This window comes from Protomyctophum parallelum, assembly GCF_964188405.1.
Source record: "Protomyctophum parallelum genome assembly, chromosome: 7".
In the NCBI taxonomy this organism is placed as follows: domain Eukaryota; kingdom Metazoa; phylum Chordata; class Actinopteri; order Myctophiformes; family Myctophidae; genus Protomyctophum; species Protomyctophum parallelum.
The window spans coordinates 50,201,988-50,224,892 of record NC_139705.1 but is presented as its reverse complement, the minus strand read 5'-3'; the positions used below and the strand labels follow the sequence as shown (position 1 = coordinate 50,224,892).

The 22,905-nt window shown below is 42.3% G+C and overlaps 1 protein-coding gene across 1 annotated transcript in view; it reads right to left on the bottom strand.

The window, feature by feature from the left end:
• Nucleotides 1-22,905, bottom strand: part of LOC310862294 (glutaminase kidney isoform, mitochondrial-like) — a 44,998-nt gene that overhangs the window by 4,228 nt on the left and 17,865 nt on the right. Inside the window, exons 4-16 of the mRNA XM_083770122.1 lie at nucleotides 22,552-22,681; nucleotides 21,643-21,722; nucleotides 19,402-19,565; nucleotides 16,416-16,474; nucleotides 13,624-13,656; nucleotides 13,473-13,531; nucleotides 11,868-11,934; nucleotides 7,362-7,412; nucleotides 4,431-4,607; nucleotides 3,465-3,596; nucleotides 2,606-2,695; nucleotides 1,068-1,129; nucleotides 613-689 (exon numbers count right to left, since the gene is read on the bottom strand). Of these exons, the coding sequence (XP_083626248.1) occupies nucleotides 613-689; nucleotides 1,068-1,129; nucleotides 2,606-2,695; nucleotides 3,465-3,596; nucleotides 4,431-4,607; nucleotides 7,362-7,412; nucleotides 11,868-11,934; nucleotides 13,473-13,531; nucleotides 13,624-13,656; nucleotides 16,416-16,474; nucleotides 19,402-19,565; nucleotides 21,643-21,722; nucleotides 22,552-22,681 (1,181 nt within the window). The remainder of the gene's footprint in view (nucleotides 1-612; nucleotides 690-1,067; nucleotides 1,130-2,605; nucleotides 2,696-3,464; nucleotides 3,597-4,430; nucleotides 4,608-7,361; nucleotides 7,413-11,867; nucleotides 11,935-13,472; nucleotides 13,532-13,623; nucleotides 13,657-16,415; nucleotides 16,475-19,401; nucleotides 19,566-21,642; nucleotides 21,723-22,551; nucleotides 22,682-22,905) is intronic.

Sequence of the window (22,905 nt, the reverse complement as noted above, 5' to 3'; positions counted from 1 at the left end):
AGCAGCACAGCTTTGTTGTTGCGAGGAAAGCGGTAAAATGAGACTTTCGTGGTTGTTTTCGTCTCAGATTTAGTCTGACGGAGCGTCACAGTATAACTCTATGGGGACACAAAAGCGACACAAAAGTAGGACCCGGAAGTATCTCAGGAGGGGGCGCTCACGTCACAGCTAAAATACTGAATAGCCAAAAACAATATAGGCTATATCCATTTTTCAAAACATTTGATTCATTCCAAACCTTTTCCAGGCCTGGAAAACTTTTTTTTCCAGGCAACTAATGACTGTGGGAACCCTGAGAGTGCCAATGTGCCAAATATTATGCTTTAGCTATTGAAAAATAGCAGATCTACAAGCTCATAGTCGGTGGCGCGCTATGAGCTTGTAGGTCTGCTATTTTTGAAAAATCGAAGAACGACTGACATAGAAACATGGCTTTTTCAGAAAAGTGTCAGGATGTAGAAGACATTTTTAGAATCTGATCTCAGGTCAGAATGGGTGAAGACATTTTTGGGTGAAGACATTTTTCGAATGGTCAGAATGGGTGAAGTGTGTTGAATATGAGGCCGGTGTAAGTGAAGAATGAATCATGGGTAATGGTGATGAAGTGTTTACCTTCTGCAGCAGCGACATGCAGGGCAGAGCGAGAGTCATAGTCCTTCTCCTCCATGTTGACATCTGAAAGGGCAAACCTTTATCATCCACCAGGCAGGGACAAAGCAAAGGTTAACCACAGTGATGGATGGAGGCTGAATAACATTGTAATTATAGAAGTAAAGGAATCTAATTAGTGTGTTAGTATTAATTAGGGATTTCCCCGCTTCCGATCCGATCCCGATACCTCAATTTCTGTGTTAGCCGATACCTGTACCGAATACCGATACCAGTGTCGTGATCTCATGTTGTGTTTATAGCTATCTAGATATATATCTCGTGTTGTGTTTATAGCTATCTAGCTATATATATATCTCGTGTTGTGTTTATAGCAGACTCCTCACTCAAATGTGCACTTGCAGTTTGGGCAACTCCAAGCATAAAAAAGGTTATCTATAGGTTATATGTTCACTCACCTCCTCAGAGCAGAGACATCTCCATTGTAGGCTGCAAACATCAGGTTGATCACTGACTTGTTCTAATGGGACAAAAGACAAATCATAATTATTATAATCATGGATTTGATCCTGGTTTGTTTGTCTGGCGTGAAAGACCACAGGGTCTTTGAGGCCATGTGTGTTTGGAGATAGTCCAACATTTTAAAGTAGCTAAAATAGCTTACTGTAACTATACAACCTCACAACGCATTTGTAGTCCCGGGACGTAGTCTAAAAGACAAGACTAAACTATAGTCTAAAAGACAAGTCCTGTTTGGGTGGGGGTCCCAAAGATCATAGGGGGGCCGTGAGGCCTTGTCAGGTGTAAGAATGGAGGCTCCAAGGAGAAAGGTTGGGAGCTACTGATGTAATGGAGGTCTAATCACAAGGCGTGAAGCACTTTCTTTTCACAACTTCCGACCCAGATAAAGATACAATCCACCTTCTAAGTTGGAAAAACAAAACCTTATTGTTTCCCCATACAGGGGATGTGTTCTGGACTCTGTGATCAGACCATCTAGAACAAAAGAAAGCGTTTTTTTCTTCTTCTTTTTTTTAACACAAACGTGCATAGCCTCTCCTCATCTTGTTTAACAACTGTAATTGTACAGAATGTAGTTCAGAGCTAGAATGTTCTCTGATGTTTTTCCTGTGTTGTAAGTCCTATCAGTGGATATTGCAGGCCTACAGTATGTGTTATTTACTACCACCTATAGTATAGTTTCTCAATTCATTTCACTGTACTGTACTGTACTGTTTTTTTCCCAGCTCAAGGTCTTTATTCTGATAGTAATGGCTTTGTTAAGTAGCCATGTAGTAAGCAGGAACATTTATAATAGTAAATAAATCCCTTCAGGGTGATAAAGACCCTGTGTCTTCTTAGGCCCTCCTGTTCAGGCGGTGCGCCTATGTTTCCATTCCCACTAACAACAATGTGTGCACGTTTTGAATGCCCCTGACGACAGAGATTAGGGTTAGCTTAGTGTAACATAGTTACCTGGGCCTCAGGGTTAGTGTAACATAGTTACCTGGGCCTCAGGGTTAGTGTAACATAGTTACACTAACTAACTAACTAACATAGTTACACTAACTAACATAGTTAGGTTAATGGAACATCGTTTTAGTGTTTGGATAGTGTAACATAGTTTAACTAGAAAAAGTGCCCTTCTGTTCTTTCGTTGAATGGCTCTAGAGAGACTGTGTACCAATTTGCGCGATGTTTGGACAAAATCTGTAGGTGTACTGTGCAAAAACTTGTTTTGCACAAAGCGGCCTCCTGGTGGCGCTATAACAGGCCGTTCTGAAAATTTTGGAGCAGATGTTCATCGTTGGCATCCAGGGAGCGTGTGTGCAAAATTTGGCATCGACCGGGTTAACGGTGGCCGAGATTAGCTGCTCAAGGACACACGGACACACACGGACGGACGGACGGACGGAGTGCAAAACATACTCTCCCCCCATGCCTTCGGCCTGGTGGAGACAATCAATGATACATCATTTTAATGTAACACAGTTACCTGGTCCTCAGCAGGCCTTCTAGGATCATGTTTCTTGGTGAAGTGTCTCAGGTTGTCATAATTGTGGAAGTTGAAGTGAGACACCAGCTCCTAAAACAATCACAACTTGTTAATGCGCTTTTATAGTGCTTCCACATCATACATCATACTGTATGTGGATACATTATATTGTATTAACATATGTGACCAAATTTGACTGAGAAACTGCCATTTGATTTTTTTGAATTTTTGTTTTTGTAATGTCTGGCAGAAAACAGCAAGTTGAGAAAAGAGGCTTGAAAGGTTCACTTCTGTGGTCTCTAACATTACACCTAGCTACATGTTTAAGCATTTATTTCATATTTACATGTCGATTTCAGCTCTAACACTTATTTCAGACATGCTCTAGTATGTGAAGAGACTGCCTGTGCTATTAACTAATTTAGAAAAAGAAAAACAAAAAAGTTTTTCTCCTCTGGTGAAAAGCTGGAATGTGCACGATGGCAGTTTCTCAGTCAAATCTGGTCACATATACTCTACCATACATACCAACATTTTATTCACACACTAAAGTGATGCCTTTCAGCTTTTTTAGTGGACGCAGCCAGAATAGATACTAGCCCATTTTGGGCGGGAACCCCTTTTGGTGTTGGCATCATGTTATGCTTTAGCTATTGAAAAATAGCAGATCTACAAGCTCATAGCGCGCCACCGAGTGGCGCGCTACGAGCTTGTAGGTCTGCTATTTTTGAAAAATCGAAGAAAGACTGACATAGAAACATAGCTTTTTCAGAAAACTGTCAGGCTGTAGAAGACATTTTTTTTTAAATCTGATCTCAGGTCTAAATGGGCCAGAATAGATACTAGATAGATACGGTACCTCGCAGAAATGGATGCCTCTGACACTGTTCCCCACCCGGTCCAGGGCAGGGGACCAGCACATCATGCCCATCACGTTGGGCACCACCAGCAGAACCGCTCCGGAAACTCCGGACTTGGCTGGCAGGCCCACCTGAAGGACACGGAACAGAACAGGCAACGCTTTGTCACGCCATTTAATTGTGTTTTTTTTGGAAATTAGAAATTACATTTCTGTTTGTCATTTAGGCTTCGTAATAAGAAATAGTGTACAGGGGAAATTTGACAAATAACTCAAATTTATGTTGTACCAAGAAATTACTGGCATTTTAAAAATGTTATACTTGAAGTAGAGAAAAATAATCTTCACTTGAGTTTAGATTTGATTGAGCAACGTTTGGGTGGTCAGACCTTCATCAGGCCTGGTTGTCCATACAATTGTCCATTGTAGGTGTGCATAAGCCATAAGGACACTTATACTTTAAAAGAATAGTGGAAATAGCTAGTGTAAGCATCCAATTTCAGCCTACAGTCACGATTATGACGACTATGACAAAATAATTGTGATTATCTCAAATAATTACGATTATGTAATAATTGTGACAACCATGAGTCAATAACATTACAGTGGTTATCAAACTTTTTAAATTTCTCCTGTACGTACATGAAAGGCAGCATAAATGGATCATGATCCTGTACTGTACGTACATGAAAGGCGAACTCTCCAGAGAAGTCGTACATTCAGTATAAATGGACCATGATCCTGTACTGTACGTACATGAAAGGCGAACTCTCCAGAGAAGTCGTACATTCAGTATAAATGGACCATGATCCTGTAGTGTACGTACATGAAAGGCGAACTCTCCAGAGAAGTCGTACATTCAGTATAAATGGACCATGATCCTGTACTGTACGTACATGAAAGGCGAACTCTCCAGAGAAGTCGTACATTCAGTATAAATGGACCATGATCCTGTAGTGTACGTACATGAAAGGCGAACTCTCCAGAGAAGTCGTACATTCCACACGAGTGCATCAGACTCAGCGTGTCGCGCACCGCCTCCGCGCTCAGCACACGCTCCCCTGTGATTGGACAGATGCCCCCGTTGGCCAGCGTGGCGGCCATGACACTGCCTGACTCACACGTCACCTCGATGGCACACAGCTGGAATGGAAACGATACAATATAACTATTACACCTCGATGGCACACAGCTGGAATGGAAACGATACAATAAAACTATTACACCTCGATGGCACACAGCTGGAATGGAAACGATACAATATAACTATTACACCTCGATGGCACACAGCTGGAATGGAAACGATACAATATAACTATTACACCTCGATGGCACACAGCTGGAATGGAAACGATGGAAACGATACAATATAACTATTACACCTCGATGGCACACAGCTGGAATGGAAACGATACAATATAACTATTACACCTCGATGGCACACAGCTGGAATGGACACGATACAATATAACTATTACACCTCGATGACACACAGCTGGAATGGAAACGATACAATATAACTATTACTCCTCGATGACACACAGCTGGAATGGAAACGATACAATATAACTATTACACCTCGATGGCACACAGCTGGAATGGACAAGATACAATAAAACTATTACACCTCGATGGCTCACAGCTGGAATGGACACGATACAATATAACTATTACACCTCGATGGCACACAGCTGGAATGGACAAGATACAATAAAACTATTACACCTCGATGGCACACAGCTGGAATGGACAAGATACAATATAACTATTACACCTCGATGGCACACAGCTGGAATGGAAACGATACAATATAACTATTACACCTCGATGGCACACAGCTGGAATGGACAAGATACAATAAAACTATTACACCTCGATGGCACACAGCTGGAATGGACACGATACAATATAACTATTACACCTCGATGGCACACAGCTGGAATGGACAAGATACAATAAAACTATTACACCTCGATGGCACACAGCTGGAATGGACAAGATACAATATAACTATTACACCTCGATGGCACACAGCTGGAATGGAAACGATACAATATAACTATTACACCTCGATGGCACACAGCTGGAATGGAAACGATACAATATAACTATTACACCTCGATGACACACAGCTGGAATGGACACGATACAATATAACTATTACACCTCGATGGCACACAGCTGGAATGGAAACGATACAATATAACTATTACACCTCGATGACACACAGCTGGAATGGAAACGATACAATATAACTATTACAGAGTGACACAGCGGTGGGGCAGCGGTGGCCTAAGGGTTAGAGGAGCGTCCTTGTTGCCGAAAGGTTGACGGTTCCATTCCCCGGACGGGCAGGAAGTGATTGTCATCACTCACCCAACACCGCTGAAGTGCCCTTGAGCAAGGCACTGAACCCCCAACGGCTCCCCCTGGAGCTGCTTAGTGGCCAACAGTATCAGACTGTGGTTGTACTGGTCAGTACAACAGTATCAGACTGTGGTTGTACTGGTCAGTACAACAGTATCAGACTGTGGTTGTACTGGTCAGTACAACAGTATCAGACTGTGGTTGTACTGGTCAGTACAACAGTATCAGACTGTGGTTGTACTGGTCAGTACAACAGTATCAGACTGTGGTTGTACTGGTCAGTACAACAGTATCAGACTGTGGTTGTACTGGTCAGTACAACAGTATCAGACTGTGGTTGTACTGGTCAGTACAACAGTATCAGACTGTGGTTGTACTGGTCAGTACAACAGTATCAGACTGTGGTTGTACTGGTCAGTACAACAGTATCAGACTGTGGTTGTACTGGTCAGTACAACAGTATAAGACTGTGGTTTGTACTGGTCAGTACAACAGTATCAGACTGTGGTTTGTACTGGTCAGTACAAAAGTATCAGACTGTGGTTGTACTGGTCAGTACAACAGTATCAGACTGTGGTTTGTACTGGTCAGTACAACAGTATCAGACTGTGGTTGTACTGGTCAGTACAACAGTATAAGACTGTGGTTGTACTGGTCAGTACAACAGTATCAGACTGTGGTTGTACTGGTCAGTACAACAGTATCAGACTGTGGTTTGTACTGGTCAGTACAACAGTATCAGACTGTTGTTGTACTGGTCAGTACAACAGTATCAGACTGTGGTTGTACAGGTCAGTACAACAGTATCAGACTGTGGTTGTACTGGTCAGTACAACAGTATCAGACTGTGGTTTGTACTGGTCAGTACAACAGTATCAGACTGTGGTTTGTACTGGTCAGTACAACAGTATCAGACTGTGGTTTGTACTGGTCAGTACAACAGTATCAGACTGTGGTTGTACTGGTCAGTACAACAGTATCAGACTGTGGTTTGTACTGGTCAGTACAACAGTATCAGACTGTGGTTGTACTGGTCAGTACAACAGTATCAGACTGTGGTTGTACTGGTCAGTACAACAGTATCAGACTGTGGTTGTACTGGTCAGTACAACAGTATCAGACTGTGGTTGTACTGGTCAGTACAACAGTATCAGACTGTGGTTGTACTGGTCAGTACAACAGTATCAGACTGTGGTTGTACTGGTCAGTACAACAGTATCAGACTGTGGTTGTACTGGTCAGTACAACAGTATCAGACTGTGGTTTGTACTGGTCAGTACAACAGTATCAGACTGTGGTTGTACTGGTCAGCTCCCAGGTTTTAATGTGTGTGTGTGTGTGTGTGTGTGTGTGTGTGTGTGTGTGTGTGTGTGTGTGTGTGTGTCTCTATGTGCAGGGCGTTGCTGAAAATGAGCACCTGTGCTCAGCTACTTCCCTGGGTAAATAAAGAATAAAAAAACAAAAACAAAAAACACATGTTAAACCAGTGATATGACTGACAGACAGACAGATAGATAGATAGATAGTCACCTGAAAGTAGCAGTCCAAAGCTGCCATCATGTCTGCATTCTCTGGGAAGCACTGCAAAAGACCACAGTTTATAATCATATTGCAGATATTGACTGTTATTGTTTCACATGTTATTGTTTAAATGTACTGTATATACAGTAGGTCCAGACTACTGTGTTTTGAAATCCAAGCGAAGTTGAGGTTAAAGGTTGTAGCGGTACTTTGTTTACATCTTGTGTGTACATAATTTTGGTTGAGTCTTCATAGGCCTCCGTGACTCCGTCAGTCAGGGTCTGGTGTCTCTTATTATGGCTGAACAGTGGCATACAGTACTGTAGAAACCCCCACCACTCTAGCTAAGAGTGGGGTGGAGTAGTGGCCTTGTTGGTGGTGTGGGCGGGGCCAACAATCAGCACACCTGGGGACTCTTAACTAAGCAGCAGACAAACATTTGTCCCTCACTGAGACAACTCCTTCGTGCCTGTATAGTGTATACACAGATATGCATTACTATAAATCTGCCCTTTCCTAATCCAGAATGCCCCTCTGAATATTATATTTGTTAGACTGCCTATGCCTGTGTTTCTTATTGTGTCTGATTACGCCTGACTCAAAATCATCTTAAACCATCGTTCATCCTCATTCCACCAAATGTCACTGAATAAACCTTGACTATCAAACTATGGCTGATCTGTGGACGGTGCCTCACATGCTCTTATAGGCATGCAGATGTAGGAGTGCACATACTGTACAACAACAGCCAGCCTCCATTTACCACTCAGAATATCTATCAAGTACATTATGTGGTTGTTGGTCTGTCTACGTTGTTGTGCTCTGTTCTGCGGGCCCTCTTGACTTCCTCTGCGTCTGACAAGTGTTTTATTAATTATTTCAGCTGTTATGAGGTGTTGCACACTGCTCTGTTATGTTTGCATGCCCATGTCTACTGTTAATCTGTTGGATTATGAACAATAGAAACAGTGGTGTGGTGGCATATATATATATATATATATATATATATATATATATATATATATAAATTGCTTAAATGCCCCAAGTCTCCGGTTTCAAACTTAAATATGCTCCAAAAACTATACTAACTTAAAGTTGAACTGAAGTAAACTTTCCGCTCTATAAATCTGTCCTAAACACGTGCCTGTGCTTTTCCACAACACAGTCTGGATACACATTATATTAAACATTAACCTTTATGGTTTCCTGTATTATGATAACCTGATATAAACCCCCCATTGTAAATCTACGTCTGGGTAAACATATTAATCATTAACCTTATAGTTATTGTGATAGCCTGTTTATTGACGCAAACATTATACGGTCTATAAATCAATCAGTGGACATCAACGCTAATGTGCTTTACCGCCAAATGAGATTGTAAACATTAACAGACCTGAATAACCTGGGGCCTATTTCACGAAACTTGGATTAGAGATTAAGCCGGGCTTTAACACATATCCTGGCTTAATATATCCTGGATCAGTGCTTAACCGGTTTCATGAAAGCTGGTTGATCTTGCCAGATTAATTTAACCAGTTAACCTGGATATGTTGAGGCTTGATTCGGTTTCATGAAAGTGATGCTACATAAGTTACCATGGAAACTAATGCTTTGGACTTAGCCTGCTCCGGACCAGGCTAACAGCCAGGTTTAACCTAATCCTGATGTCTTTACTGTTCATTAAGCAGTCAAACTGATCACAAACCAATGATGTTTTCCAGAGTTATTCAATTATTATGGGTTTATGTTGCCTTATTTGTATCGGTCTGCATTAAAGGACTAATTTAAGCACTATATAAAATCAAATAACCAAAATATATAGGCTGCACAACATCATGACAGCTTGTGAGCTTGTAGATCAGCTGCTTTTTCCCCATGAATAGGTTTGCTGTCGTACAAGTGCACGGTTAAGAATAATTATTATATTATATTATATTATTATTATTATTTTTTTGTAAAAGTGAAAACCACTAAATATTACCATTACTCATTGTTTTACAACATATTACCATTGTAACGTTTCACCCACTACTAGTCCTACATACTTACACCTAGAAACCCCATTCAAACCTATTTAGGTTCATCCTACGGTGGACATGTGTGCCTGAAAAGGAATCTTTGAAATGTTTCATAGTTTTAGAAATATAGTGCTTTCAAATTTGAGACATTTATAGGCAGATAGTGGCACTTAAAAAAATCACTTTCACCTAGAAACTCCATTCACACTTTGTAAAATTCAGCTTACTGTGGAGACACATGCTGGAACTTTTTACTTTGAAATGTTTTATAGTTTCTGAGTTATTTAACTTAAACGCCCAATGCATTCTCAATGGCAATAGCACAAACTTTGGCATGCTACATGAACCCATGACCCGGCCCTGTCTGGATAACAACCCCCTTCCCCAAAGGTAGCTCCCTCAGAGGAGGGAGTTATGGCCAAATATCACAATGCGACAATATCATTATGCTTACAATATTAAGAATTCTGTTTTAAGTTAATAGTAGTGGTAAAATGTAAACTATATTTTTGGGGTAGTTAATCATTCAGTCTATCCACTATTGAGAGTATGTTCTCTCTTTAATTACAGCAGCAGTATTTATTTTAGAAGCTTAAGTCCTTGTATCAGTAAGTCTTGAATAGATTAGTAAAGATAATGAGATATACAGAAGGGGGCTGTAATGCAACTATTAAGGATGCAAACTGCCTTAATACCCCATGAAGAAGAAGGATCAGTAAATCTGTGATCCACATAAGGGGTCTAGAGACAAAAAGCCAGACTGTCTATTAAGCCAGGCTTGCTGATCCCGGCTCGCCAAATCCACCAATTCTGAGCCTCGCTTGGCTTTAGTGGAACGGAATAAACCAGGCTGTAAAGATCAGGATTTAAAAAGCCTGGTTTTGGCCTAAATCCTGGATTAGTTAATCCAAGTTTCGTGAAACAGGCCCCTGAAGTGGTCTATACAGCTACCCTAAACATTATGCACTAACGTGCCTGTGTTTTTCCACAACACAACCCCCACTGTAATTCCGGCTAAACATGTAGGCTACATTATATTGTCTCTGTCGGGTAGAAAAAAGTCCAAAACTTTACAAAAAGTCCAAAAAGTTATTTTTCAGGATTCAAATCAAGTCCCAACAGAATCTACACGCTGGAGCTTTCAGATGTTTTGGTGTGATGCTGTAGTACAGTGGTTCCCAAAGTGGGGTCCGGGGACCCCCAGGGGTCCTTGAGGGAGTTCCAGGGGGTCCCCAGCTAAATGATAGTTTGGAACCAAATGGACCCGTATGGGTCTGTAACTGGGTCACTTAACATTGATTTTACGATATAAATAGGGGGTCCCCGAGATAGAAGTGCCATTAAAGAGTGGCCTAATGCAGGGTCCAACTGGGGGTGCTTGGAATTAAAATGGTTGAGAATCACTGCTAGAACCGTAATACAAATCCCTGGCATACCTTTTCAAATGGGGGTACGCGGGCTAATGAATTAAATCGATTTAACCCTCTAACACCCGCATTAATTTCTACTTGCAAAAAATAGATTTCAACCTTACTACTACTTTGTACTACTAGGACTGACACTAAAACATATGTTAAAAAAAATAAAAAAATAAAGTTTGATGGAAAATTTATAATAATTATATAATAATTATATAATATAATAAATTCATAATTTACATTAGGTTAAAAAAATGTTCAAAATCGCACAGAGTCCAGACATTTTTTATTTGTGTGAATTTCAGCCTCTGTGGGGGGTATTTATATGCAAATATCATGACCAATGGCATTGAAATTGGCATCGTCACTGATGACGTTTAGGTGAAAAAAGAACAGAAAAAAAAAATTAAAAAAAAAAAAATTGTTGCTAAAAAGCAACGCTGGGTCTTAGAGGGTTAAGGGTCCTTGACATGAAAAGGTTTGGGAACCACTGCTGTAGTGTGATCAAGTAGGGCGTTCGTTCGTTTGCGGAAACAAAACAACAAGTTAGAATACTGGTTTCTGCCCAGCAACGATATGCTAAACAATAAACATGTCCATGTTGCAGTCAGTTGGCAGATGAGGCTGAGGTTTGTCAGTCAAGTCTGCAGCTCTGTATACAGTTCTATTCAATTCAACCCCCAGTTATGGCTATGCTGTAATATTTTATTTTGCTTATTTTTCAGAAAATGCATATTGTAAATTGTATTTTTGTTTTGGGCAACAAACTGTATATTTTGGTATTTGGAAGGTTAAATGCGTGGTGAGATAGTGCCATCTACTGTGCTCTGTATTTGTGGTCTGTTTGTGTGTTTCACGGGCAGGTTGAATTAGGCTCACCTAAGCATGTTTGGGCAGAACAAACAGAGCACAGGTGAAGAGAGGAGCTCTTTCATGTCAGAGAGTCTCCACATAATAATAATATAAACAAGAACTTAACTGAACTCCTAAAAGTCTGTGCAGAAGGCGCATACGGTATGTTGCCAGTTGTCTGTAAAAGTTATATTGCCATTGTATCGTGTATTTGTTCCACTCACCTTTTTCTCTTTGAGATAATAACCAATGGCATAGTTCCGATCCCCTGTCTCCTTCTCTGACTGGAATCTGTTAGATGAAACGGGAGAGAATAATGTTTCATAATTAATTATGACACAAGCTCAGCACAATAAGACTGTTTTCACTGCAGCCAAATATATGAATTGAGTCAATATTGGGTCAATTTCATTTATGTCAATATTATTAGGGACATAGGTATGATTTTAGGGTAAATGTATGGTGACCTCTACGTCCAGAAGTGTTACAGCCAACGCACAAGTCTATGTTGCATGTCGTTATGGTTTCTATGAGGAGAAATAAGGGGTGCGGTGTTCTGACCTTAAGGGACAGTTGCTATATCTATGCTGTCATTCACCAACATACCTTTATTAATTCCCACTGACAGTCAAATCAAGTCTTTGATACAGTAATTAACTCATGCCGGTACTGTACGTGTGTGTGTGTGTTATTTTTGTGGTAGAGTTAGTAATAGGGGTTACGGGCATCCCGTATTGGTTCAAATTGAACGCGAGGTTTGACAATTATAGGATGATTCCATATCTTGTGGGACATGATGTGGTATTTGGTAACCCATGTTGTTGTCTTGCTGGTTGACAGTGGGCATGCAGTACACTTCTGGTGTTCTGAAGTGTTTAGCTTATTACTGAAAGAAAACTACAAGTAAAATGACAGCTAAATGGGGTCGACCACATTGCTTCTTTAATTCACGAATGTTGAACTACACGCTTCAGACGCCTTGAAAGTGGCACATTGAAGCGCAGCAACCGGATTCTCCACCCCCTCCCCTCACTCCCATAGGATGAAGTTAACGTGACGCTGGTGCTTCTGTGCCCTTACTTAAAGGGACACTTCACCCTTTTTGCAAAAAAAATATATGTTAATGACGTTTAGAAGCTTTAGATCACTTTCCTGGGGGTATTTGTGTAATATGTGGTTTTAGTTATTTTAGATTGTAGCAGTGAGCCTGTTGTCTCTGATGTCATGGACACTGGTCTCACTACCTTCCTGGACTACAATTCCCATAATTCTTTGGTGCACTGCTCCTCCTTGTGGATAGGGGGAGAGCTGTCTTACTGAGACAACATGTAGTCCAGGAAGGAAGTGAGCCCAGTGTCCATGACATCAGAGACAACAGGCTCACTGCTACAATCTAAAATATCTAAAACCACATATTACACACATAAAGATCTCCAGGAAAGTGTTCTAAAGCTTCTAAACGTCATTAACATATATTTTTTTGCAAAAAGGGTGAAGTGTCCCTTTAAGCAATAAAAAAAGAGTGTGGTTTAACGTGATTATTTCCACTGAAGTGGCAATAATCACGTTAAACCACACCCTCAAGTGTAATATTGCAATTATACAACAGTTACCCTTAAAACTAAGAAAATCGCTGAAAAAATTAATAAATACGGATGTAGTCACTACGACCACAAATGTCCCAAGAAACTAGCTAGCCTATAGCCACTGAGTTTGCTAGCGCTCCTGGAAAACAGAGCAGCTGAATTCTTTGTTTTGATTAGGTGGTGAATGGTGCTGTAGAATCATTGTGTTGTGTGTGCACTATTGTACTTTAGCATAACACTCACACTGCGTTGTTGAAGCCCACAAATTCTCCACCAGCCATGGCGTTCAAATACTCCATTATCTACCAACACAAACACATATCTGTTGAAACGGCATACCACCAAAATATAAGCATAATAAGACGTCACAATACAAAACCATTTAGGTACTTACATAGTCAAACCTCGCAGCTTTATTTGTCTGAGGCTGAGAAAAAAGAAAACAACATATATATGGTATTATATATTTATTATTAATATAATAAATAACATTGGCTGTGTTTTGAAGTTAAGTAACGGTCATACAGGCCCTATAGATGGCAGTGTTGGGGTATTCTGACACTAATGGCATGCATGACACTTATTCTGTGTGACATGTCTGCTTTGGCTGCCTGCCAGCCTGCCTGCCTGCGTGCATGCATGCATGCATGCGTGCGTGCCTGTGTGCGTGCGTGCGTGCGTGCCTGCCTGCCTGCATGCGTGCGTGCGTGCATGCGTGCCTGCGTGTCTGTCCATGTTGTAGTGGCAAGTTGGCTGCCTGTGAGGTGACCCATGTCCCAGAGCCATCAGGTCTTCTTGGATTTCTTGGAGTTGACAAGTAGTAAAGTGACTAAATGTGGCTCTCGTACCGTACGTAGTGTGCCCTCCCTTTAACGACCTCACAGACTATTTGAAACTGGAGGAGATGATGATGTAAGACGGAATATGATGATGCCGTGAGGTCATTTTTCGCACGACTCTGTTATGCAAACGGAGCATGCAGGTCAAAGTGGTCGATGGATATGCATTAAAAATAAACAATAAAAAACTACTTCTCGATTGTTCAATTAATAATAGTACAGGCATTATATGGGAAAAAAGGGGTCAACCTCCAACTAATTGCAAAAAAAACAAACTCAGCTGATTTTGTATCTATACATTATGTCCTGAATAACATACAAAAAGTTGCCTGGAATTGTCTGAGGGGAAAGTGTTGAAAATGACCTGTACAGTATGGCCACCATAGACATCCAATATAAGGCAAATCATTTCAAGATGTCCTTTTGCTTTAAGTAGCATGTGACATGTCAAACTAGGGTGTTTTCACAAGTCCATTCCAAGCATTAGTTTTGCATAAAAACACTCCTTGGGCTAATAACGGCCATATTCCTGAGCCAATAATTCAACATCTGCTCCTACCACGGCTGTGGTATAGGAGACCAATACAAACTATTATAAAAGAGTATTATAAATAATTATAAAATCCAAAACGACTCTCACAGTGCAATCATTGAGAGGTCTACTGATGTTTCAAGGTTCAAAGAGCATGTTTTAAATAGGGTTTTGGTCTTGTTAAAGATTCCAATGAGAAGCGTCTTGGCTTCTCTGCGTTGCTCTCTCTGACATGCCAACTGTTTTTTTTTATCAAAAAGACTTGGCTGAACTTTTACATTCTGTTGGCACAACCGTGAGGTCATCTTTCTCCTACTCTGGATGCAAATAAACATTAATTCCCTGTTTGCTATCAACATCAACGCACGCACGCACGCACACGCGCACGCACGCACACACACACACACACACGTGGGTGAATGGATGATAACCCCCCCCCCCCCACCCTCTCTCTCACAGCATAACAACGTACATGCCAAGCCGGTTTATCAGTCACACACCTTCCTCTGTAGGAGCCGTTATTGGCCCAGACAAACATACGCCCCTGTTGTGGGTGTCTTGACCCCCCCCCCCCCACACACACACACACACACACACACAAACAAACACACACATACACGCACACACACGCACACGTTGAACCTGACCTACATAAGATAACAGGCCTATCTTATGGCGTCAGCTGGCAGAGGGACAGTTCACCGGGCACGGGGCAATACAAGCCTTTAATCCATTCTGACCTGAGATCAGATTCATAACGAGGTTTCCGCCGGACACACACACTGGTCTGATCAACCCATTCTGACCTGAGATCAGATTCTAGAAATGTCAGTCGTTCTTCGATTTTTCAAAAATAGCAGACCTACAAGCTCATATCGCGCCACTCGGTGGCGCGATATGAGCTTGTAGATCTGCTATTTTTCAATAGCTAAAGCATGACATGATGCCAACACCAAAATGGGTGCCCGTTCAGAATAGGTTAAACATGACGTTTAACTATTTGTATTGTTGAGTTCTCAGAGATGCACTTCTTTTTTTATTATTATTATAAAAAAATATATATTGAGATAAGTGTGAAAAGTATTTTTCTGCCTATAGGCATGAGGCTCCTCCGAGGGGGCAGAGAGACAGGGTTTTGTCCCTGGGATTGGATTAGGTTGCTGTGCTTTCCCTTTCCTTTTCTTTGAAGCACTGTATCACTCATTTTTACAAAATGTAAAAAGAAATCACACCCGTGTGAACTGAGTGGTGCAACTCCCCCCCCCCCCCCCCCCCTCTCTCTCTCTCATTAGCAGGCAACAGTGCAGCACTATCCCTCACTCCCTCTCGCACAACAGCGCCCCTACTGGTACTAATAGTCATATACTGGTGCTCATTAACCCATTCTGACCTGAGATCAGATTCATACGAGGTTTCCACCGGACACACACTGGTCTGATGAACCCATTCTGACCTGAGATCAGATTCTAAAAAATGTCAGTCGTTCTTCGATTTTTCAAAAAATAGCAGACCTACAAGCTCGTATCGCGCCACTCGGTGGCGCGATATGAGCTTGTAGATCTGCTATTTTTAAATAGCTAAAGCATAACACGATGCTAACACCAAAATGGGTGCCCGTTCAGAATGGGTTCACATAGGTGAACAAGGACATTGCTGTTCCTTGGAGTTTTTGCACCACTCAAAACATTTAATGCTTCGAAAATGGTCTTAAGTAATGATAAGTATACACATTTTTGGTTTTCATGTATCACTGTATCTTACCTTGCTTGTAAAATTGTAGATCAACTATTTAAAATAGAACGTTGGTGATTTTACCTTTATGAGAGAAGTGATGACTATGGCTCCAGCATTCACCATGGGGTTGTGTGGTTTGTCTGCAGAAAGATGATGGAATCTCTGATTAAATTCTGTAGTCATAACATGAATAACAAATGACATCATTTTGTGATTTACATTGCATGAATGCATACCATAATGTATGCTAGGTACTAGGTTATGACTTGGCAAGACATAACTTATGATATGCACTTATTGGCCATTATAGGCATTGTACATTTTGTTAATTTGCTTGCTGGGAATACTGGACTCAATGCATGGATGCATGTTTGTTCCACTGGTGAATATGGAATAACAAAGAAAGGTCAAATGAATGTGGAATAGCACCCGATATATGCTGTACTAACCCTAGTAATCTGATGCCTCTTGCTCTATGTTAGTCATTGGAACACAGGAGTCCATATTCTGGGGGTATTCATATGCGGCCAAGTATCCTCCAAAATATCCGATCTACAAGCTCACAACAACACATTGCGTTGTGAAGTAAGTAGTAAGTAAGTAGCTTTGCCGAGCCATGAGGCCCATAGGGGCAGGAGCCTTTCTCCTGTTTCTGTAGCGTGAGGCAGCTTGATGTACAAGTACACCCCCTGGACATGACGCTAGTATGTCGCAGGGACTTACCCCCCAATCCAACCCTTGATGCTGAGTGTCAAGCAGGGAGGCACTGGGTCCCATTTTTTAGAGTCTTTGGTATGACCCGGCCGGGGATCGAACCCCTACCTCCCAGTCTCAGGGCGGACACTCTAACCAATGCCATTGCGTTGTGAGCTTGTTGCTATTCTTAGCCAAGGAGGTTTGGTATAGACTAGTGGATCTAGAATTGAACCCTGGTCATTCAAGTAGGCCTATAGGGTGTGAAGTGGTTACTGTAGTTCATTCCTTGCACTATAGTAGCTGCACTGTGTTGCCAGCATCTATAATCAGTAGTGCATAATGAAAAACAACATTTCTCAATCTGGGAACACAATCATTAACTGTACAGACAAGATTAATAACACCTTGGGCTGTACATTATTGTCCCCGACTGGACTGGCTGTTGTGCAACAGGGTAATTAGAGGGTTTGCCACACCTATATACTATATACTACACCTACATATTGTATGTTATATCTTATACAAGCTGATAAGGTGCTGCCATGCTGCTGTGTTATTATCAGCTTGTCCAGCGCTGACCACCCATCAGCGTGTTTAGGTTCCAGTACCCAGTAATGGGCGAAACTGTGTCTCTCTCTGTTCCTGTTTGTCTGTCTCTGTCTCTCTCTGTCCCTGTTTGTCTGTCTCTGTCTCTGTCTGTCTCTGTATATGTCCCTGTCTCTGTCTGTTTCTGTCTGTCTCTGTCCCTCTCTGTCTCTGTATATGATCCCTGTCTCTGTCTGTCTCTGTATATGTCCCTGTCTCTGTCTGTTTCTGTCTGTCTCTGTCCCTCTCTGTTTCTGTATATGTCCCTGTCTCTGTCTCTCTCTGTCTCTGTATATGTCTCTGTCTCTCTCTGTCTCTGTATATGATCCCTGTCTCTGTCTGTTTCTGTCTGTCTCTGTCCCTCTCTGTTTCTGTATATGTCCCTGTCTCTGTCTGTTTCTGTCTGTCTCTGTCCCTCTCTGTTTCTGTATATGTCCCTGTCTCTGTCTGTTTCTGTCTGTCTCTGTCCCTCTCTGTTTCTGTATATGTCCCTGTCTCTGTCTGTCTCTGTCTGTTTCTGTCTGTCTCTGTCCCCCTTCCGAAAAGTTCCGGGTTTGATCCCCGGGCACAGGCAGGGAAGTGAATGTCCACCACTCCCCAGTGCCCACTCCCCCTCCCCCAACACTGCTGAAGTACTGTAACTCGGGTTTATAATAATTGTACGTCTGTATTTGTATGGTCACGGTACCATCTGCATCAGTTCACAGCTCCTCACACCCATCACTCACTCACTCACTCAGTCACACCAGTTTGGAATCAGCAATCACCACCACACCCTAGTAGTATAAAGCACAGCACTGTTGTCTCAGTCAGTGAGGTGCACATCAATACACTCTCAAACACTGCCTCACATTACCCCTCTGACCTTGAAATGGCTTTGGACAAACTATGAAAAATTGAGTCTACTTATGAACAATTGAGTCTACTTTTGGGTTGAATTACTCTGATTTATATCTGCATTGTTGTTTGTTTTATTTTGTTTCCTTCAATAATAATATCTTAAGCATAATTTACAGTGTCTTGGGTTCTTTATGATTTCAATGCAAATCCCTTCCACCATACGACTACTTCTGACAGCAGTACTGGTCCAACATATTCTTTATCACCAAGTATATGCTACAGTACACTTTAACAAGGCATTGAACCCCTAGCTAAACTGCTCCAGTAGAGCTGCTCAGTGGCCAACAGTATGAGACTGGTTGTACAGTACTGGTCAGTTCCCAGGTTTTAATTTGTGTACTGTATGTGAAAAAGAGAAGCCCAAGGCACACAGTACTATGCCAGAACAGGTGGAGTTTGTTCATTTCGGCTGTCTACAAACAATATGCAATATGATGTCATTCAGAGCTTCAGGTAGGCAGTCTCAGAACCTTTTAAGATTATTCTGCATTGGACTAAATCACAATCGTTGAATTTCTGTTAAAGTCCTCAGCTCACCCTCCTCATCCAAAGATAGCTTATTGTTAAAGTTAAAGTCCTCATAGATCACCCTCCTCAAATCCTCATCCAGGGATAGCTTATTATTAAAGTTAACAGTCCTGGGCTCCTTACCATCCTCATCCAGAGACAGCTTATTGAACCTCAGTCCACTGACTCACCCTCCTCATCCAGAGACAGCTTATTGAACCTCAGTCCACTGACTCACCCTCCTCATCCAGAGACAGCTTATTGAACCTCAGTCCACTGACTCACCCTCCTCATCCAGAGACAGCTTATTGAACCTCAGTCCACTGACTCACCCTCCTCATCCAGAGACAGCTTATTGAACCTCAGTCCACTGACTCACCCTCCTCATCCAGAGACAGCTTATTGAACCTCAGTCCACTGGGCTCCTTGCCAACGTACTGATGCACCAGATCTGTGCCGTGGTCGTGCACAGCGATGGCGTACTCCAGAGGCTTCACACACGACTGCAGACAGAACGGGATCCTGGTGTCGCCCACAGAATGTCTGCAACCACCACAGAGAGAGCAGAGAGGATTGTTACAACCACCACCCCACATGGAGAGCAGAGAGGATTGTTACAACCACCACCCCACATGGAGAGCAGAGAGGATTGTCACAACCACCACCCCACATGGAGAGCAGAGAGGATTGTTACAACCACCACCCCACATGGAGAGCAGAGAGGATTGTTACAACCACCACCCCACATGGAGAGCAGAGAGGATTGTCACAACCACCACCCCACATGGAGAGCAGAGAGGATTGTTACAACCACCACCCCACATGGAGAGCAGAGAGGATTGTCACAACCACCACCCCACATGGAGAGCAGAGAGGATTGTTACAGGATGACAGAATGTCTGCAACCACCACCCCACATGGAGAGCAGAGAGGATTGTTACAACCACCACCCCACATGGAGAGCAGAGAGGATTGTCACAACCACCACCCCACATGGAGAGCAGAGAGGATTGTTACAACCACCACCCCACATGGAGAGCAGAGAGGATTGTTACAACCACCACCCCACATGGAGAGCAGAGAGGATTGTTACAACCACCACCCCACATGGAGAGCAGAGAGGATTGTTACAACCACCACCCCACATGGAGAGCAGAGAGGATTGTTACAACCACCACCCCACATGGAGAGCAGAGAGGATTGTCACAACCACCACCCCACATGGAGAGCAGAGAGGATTGTTACAACCACCACCCCACATGGAGAGCAGAGAGGATTGTTACAACCACCACCCCACATGGAGAGCAGAGAGGATTGTTACAACCACCACCCCACATGGAGAGCAGAGAGGATTGTCACAACCACCACCCCACATGGAGAGCAGAGAGGATTGTTACAGGATGACAGAATGTCTGCAACCACCACCCCACATGGAGAGCAGAGAGGATTGTTACAACCACCACCCCACATGGAGAGCAGAGAGGATTGTTACAACCACCACCCCACATGGAGAGCAGAGAGGATTGTTACAACCACCACCCCACATGGAGAGCAGAGAGGATTGTCACAACCACCACCCCACATGGAGAGCAGAGAGGATTGTTACAACCACCACCCCACATGGAGAGCAGAGAGGATTGTTACAACCACCACCCCACATGGAGAGCAGAGAGGATTGTTACAACCACCACCCCACATGGAGAGCAGAGAGGATTGTTACAACCACCACCCCACATGGAGAGCAGAGAGGATTGTTACAGGATGACTTTGGGAGAGGCTTCCCTTCAGCACCCACGTTGCATGTTCTTGTAAGCTGCTTTCTTAGGACCCTTAAGGTGGATTTGTTCTTATTGCCCAGTTCAATTAATGTCCCATGGGGTTCATTTGTAACCCTTTCTTACACCGCTATCCCCAACCCCAACCATAAAATAAGATTATGAGATAATAAGTCGTCCTTTAAGGAAATGGTGAACAATTTCAAAAGTATCACAAGGTTGCACAGAAAGCCTTTTATTTTAGTTGTTTTGATTGCCAGTGCCTTCCTGCCATCATGCACCTCTATGGTAAAGATACTGGAGCATTCAGTGCATTCTTGGGCAGAGTGCCCTGGAGGCTTCAACAGAAAACAGTTAAACTTTTGTAGAGAACTGCTCCACAATGTCAACATTAGATCCTCCTGGCTGTGGCTGACATAGGGTTGGGAACCGGTTCCAGAACCGGTTTATCATACTGTCAGAGAATGGTATGTGCCTATATGTGTACTTCACGTCTACTACGCAACTACAATACTGGTATTGTAGTTCTCAAATTCTGTCATTTAAAGGACCACCATAAATCTGAGAGTGTACAAATGGACCCGCAAGTTTCTCTGAGTTACAGACGTGTGAGGGTCCATTTGGAACGACCTACATGTATACTGTAGGAGCCGGTAAAGGGAACTGTTAAGGAATCGGACCGTTAAGAACGAATTGGTTAACTTAAAACCTGGATCCCAACCCTATAAGCGTTGTTAAATGTGTGCTAATGACGCTGATATGGACATGATATCCAAATGGCTGATGGATCTTGGCTCCTAAAACGCTGTGTGTGCACATGTGGCCTGTGGAGTAAGAAGTGTTACCTCTGAGCGTCCACGGTGCATAACGACACCCCCCACAGGTCAGGGCTGAATTTAGCCAGCTGAGGAATGTAATCTGCTACCTACAGAAAGACACGAGACCCACAGCACACATGATGACCTTTATATACTCAAGGAACATGTACCGTAATGTGATCGAATACAGCATAATTATAGAACATATACCGTAATGTGATCGAATAGGAACATATACCGTAATGTGATCGAATAGGACCATATACCGTAATGTGATCGAATAGGACCATATACCGTAATGTGATCGAATAGGACCATATACCGTAATGTGATCGAATAGGACCATATACCGTAATGTGATCGAATAGGACCATATACCGTAATGTGATCGAATAGGACCATATACCGTAATGTGATCGAATAGGACCATATACCGTAATGTGATCGAATAGGACCATATACCGTAATGTGATCGAATAGGACCATATACCGTAATGTGATCGAATAGGACCATATACCGTAATGTGATCGAATAGGACCATATACAGTAATGTGATCGAATAGGACCATAATATACCGTAATGTGATGGAATAGGAACATAATATACCGTAATGTGATCGAATAGGACCATATACCGTAATGTGATCGAATAGGACCATAATATACCGTAATGTGATGGAATACAGCGCTTAGTGTCCTGTGTAGTGCCAGCGACGTGGGGAAATAACTGAACGACAAGCTAAATTTAGATCAACCTTTTTTATGTTGACATTTTCAGAAGTATTTGTAATAATAACATGCCACACAAAGAAGTGGATATGGTCCTATTGTGTTTTCCCAAACTTTTTCTCAGGTAAGGGGACCCATTTTTTTAAGATGATAAACCATCATCTTAAAGAATATACAGTATATATACAGTAGTGGTGAGCACTCACATGGCCTTCTTTATTCTGCTTTGCAGAGCTGTGAATCTTGTTGATGCTCTGGCTGAAGTCCTGGAACTCTGGGATGATAAACTTCTTTCTGAAGGCCTTGGTCAGCAGCATGATGTTGTCACCCACACACCTATAGGAGACACAATGGGACCTTTTTAGGCCACAATTACTATACTATGTGTGTGTGTGTGTGTGCGTGCGTGCGTGATCTCATACAATCAAATTAAAACATAATACAATTACAGTGTATTATGTTTTAATTTGATTGTATGAGTGTTTGGACCCCAGGAAGAGCAGTCTTCACTGTAGTGAGGACTAATGGGGATCCGAAATAAACAATAGACAATATAGAGA